Below are 2,662 nucleotides of genomic sequence, written 5' to 3'. Positions count from 1 at the left end.
GAAATCGTAGAAGTCACATTTTTGTACTAATGTGTCACTACGACGTATGAATGAAATCACACACTTCTCCATCAAGTTGCATAATTTATTAATTTGTAGTTCCACTCCTGATTTGTACATATAAGGAATAGCCAAGTATTTCCAAAGTGAAACTTTATTATATTTTTATTACTGGTCCATAGCAATACATAGAGCACTTGTGCTGACAAAGCATTAAATACAATCCCTAGACTAGCAACTAAATGATTAACAAACTGTTCCAATCATATACTAATATTGGAAGCTAATGAACAACAATCCTATTATTTATTGAGCAACGCGAATTAAGAGCTAGCACTACTTGTGCTGAGAAAGCATACAATACCGTACCCTAGTTACTAAAAAGAAACAATTATCAAACTGTTCCAATAACAATCACACTTCAAATATTATTGGAATCTAAAAAAGAGAGCTTCAAGTGAGCTGAATGTATGAGTCATAAGCAGCCCCAGCCTTCCAATCACCAGGCAGATCATTTTTTGACTTAACCCACTTTATACCCGAGCTGCCACTCACTTGGAACCTCAATTTGATCGGACCACTTGGCGGGTTAGCCAAGTCCCACACCGCCCCGTAGGCCCTACGCATGGCCATCCATTGTTGAAAATCCTCCTGCATCATAAAACAACAAGATCCATTATTTTAATAAGAGTAGTGTTTATTATACAACGTGTGTGAGTACACACATTGCCCAAAATAACTGAAATTGTGACTTAAAGACATAATTTTAGTTATTTCAAGCCATGTGTATTGTGTGCACAACAAATATTAATAATTTTATATATGTACACCATTCTAGCTATTATTTCATAGTTCCAATTATTACCTTTAATTTGAATGCTACTAACCAAATAATACTATAGTAATATCACTTAAAAGGGATTAATATATAACTAATTTATTAAAATCTTAAAGGATTAGTTTAGTAGTTTTTTGTCTTGCGTGATTCATAAAGATATTAGTTTAAGGGTGAGTTGGATTAGATTTTAGTTCACTTACACGTGTATAGTTTTTTAAAAGGTTCACTTTATTATTTTAGATAAAACTGTACTTCTATCAATTTTCAACGAAAAATCAAATAAACTGTAAAAAGAAGTTAACTAAACGAATAAACAAATTAAACTTGTAATATTTTCAATATCACTCTTTTTGAAGTGCACATACCTGCCACAGTTCAACGGCAGTGATGTCGTTTTTTCCAGCAACGTACATTAATACTATAGCTAGGTAGCTAGGATAATTGCTATTCTCATCGACCTTAAACATGAGGTTGTAACCAGAGTATTTGCATGAGATCCTTCGGTATTCTATATCAACCACACCGTAAGAAAACAACTGCGAAACTACGTTGGGACGTGCCAATTTTGCATAGGCTCTTGGGCTGAGGATGAAATCAGTTTTGTCTCCTTCACCATAGTCAGTCACCACTATGTTCACCCCTTCATCAGCGCAATATTGTGGTGTTGTGCACCTAACCTGATGATTCATTCACAAACAATTACGTGTATGATTATGGATACTACAGCAAAGGAGTCACTTTTTTTTAGTGCCTAACGCAATTATTGCCCTTGAACTTCATATAATATTCATATGAGTAGTGTTATATAGTTCAGTTATCTACGGTATCATTAAATAATAAACAAAAAGTAATTATCTTCATAAGTTGAAATTCTATTGTATTTATAAAGTATTATTCTGACTGCATTTTGTAAGGTAGTTAAGCGGCTTCAATTTTACCTGATAGCATGCGCCACAACCAGTTCCATTCCTAAACAGCCTAGACACTCCAGCCACGCTGCCATCATTGACAGTCCTTCCAAACTCGCGAAAGCCACAAGCTCCACCTGTCACCATCTATATTATGAGTTCAACTATAACATGATAAGCCAAAATTCTACGTACTGCTTGGTTAGCGATTGTTAATAGAAAAAGAATAGAAGTCCAACACACACATTTGCATAATATCTTAAACGTAACAAATTAATGCACGTACTTGGAGTCCCATAGCAATCAGGGCTACCATAATAGGTTGCTCTTGAGCGGGTAAAAGTGTCTTCAGAGTAACACAGTACTGCAAGCAAGAGTACCATGACACAAAGAAGAAAGACTTGGTTTTTAAGTGCAAATCCCATGTCTTAAGGGACCAAGTTTCCTAACACTAGGAAGATACTATATATGAAAATGGGACTTCAGTAATAAGAAGCAGAAGAATTTAAATGAGAATGAGGTAGGCTATGAGATGGGAAGCCAAGAAATGACAATCCCATATTTATAGTTGGAGTCTTGAGGGAATTTGTTGAGATAAGAGGCAGCTACAGCTACTTTCTTCCACTTAGGAATAGAGAATGTGAAGTGGGGCTCAATATTTAGATTAATAATTTTACATGTACACGGTACACCCTCTTATTGACCCCTTAAGACCATTCTATAATAACTGGTATCTATTATTCTAAGAAAATGATTTAGAAGAAATCCGATCAACTTTTTCCTTGTTTTACTTTTTGGCAAGGCTGCCTGCACCTGCGGTTTTCTTAATTTTGTATCTAAAACCTTAATTATTGCTTTTGGAACTAAATCACTTTCTTTTGATTCTAATTAGTCATCCATATTTGCTAAGTCTTAT

At 34.8% G+C, this 2,662-nt stretch overlaps 1 protein-coding gene across 1 annotated transcript; it reads right to left on the bottom strand.

Annotated features, from left to right (window-relative positions):
* Nucleotides 1-289: 289 nt before the first annotated feature.
* LOC115972310 (expansin-like B1) lies at nucleotides 290-2,265 on the bottom strand. Its single transcript, XM_031092552.1, has 4 exons — nucleotides 2,033-2,265; nucleotides 1,777-1,883; nucleotides 1,204-1,515; nucleotides 290-651 (listed from the first exon to the last, which is right to left on the bottom strand). The coding sequence occupies exons 1-4, from the start codon at nucleotides 2,169-2,171 to the stop codon at nucleotides 454-456; spliced, it is 756 nt and encodes a 251-aa protein (XP_030948412.1). The 5' UTR covers nucleotides 2,172-2,265; the 3' UTR covers nucleotides 290-453.
* Between the last annotated feature and the right edge of the window lie 397 nt (nucleotides 2,266-2,662).

The sequence above is a fragment of the Quercus lobata genome, chromosome 12 (genome assembly GCF_001633185.2).
Source record: "Quercus lobata isolate SW786 chromosome 12, ValleyOak3.0 Primary Assembly, whole genome shotgun sequence".
Taxonomy (NCBI): Eukaryota; Viridiplantae; Streptophyta; class Magnoliopsida; order Fagales; family Fagaceae; genus Quercus; species Quercus lobata.
Note: the sequence above shows the minus strand (reverse complement) of the source record. Positions and strands in the feature narration are given on the sequence as shown.

What these genes read in the sequence shown, in the direction of transcription:
- LOC115972310 (XM_031092552.1), bottom strand. Translation starts at nt 2,171, where the DNA reads ATGGGATTTGCACTTAAAAACCAAGTCTTTCTTCTTTGTGTCATGGTA. An exon ending in TGATTGCTATGGGACTCCAA is followed by an intron (nt 1,884 to 2,032) that starts GTACGTGCATTA and finishes AGATGGTGACAG; the next exon opens with GTGGAGCTTGTGGCTTTCGC. An exon ending in GTTGTGGCGCATGCTATCAG is followed by an intron (nt 1,516 to 1,776) that starts GTAAAATTGAAG and finishes ATGAATCATCAG; the next exon opens with GTTAGGTGCACAACACCACA.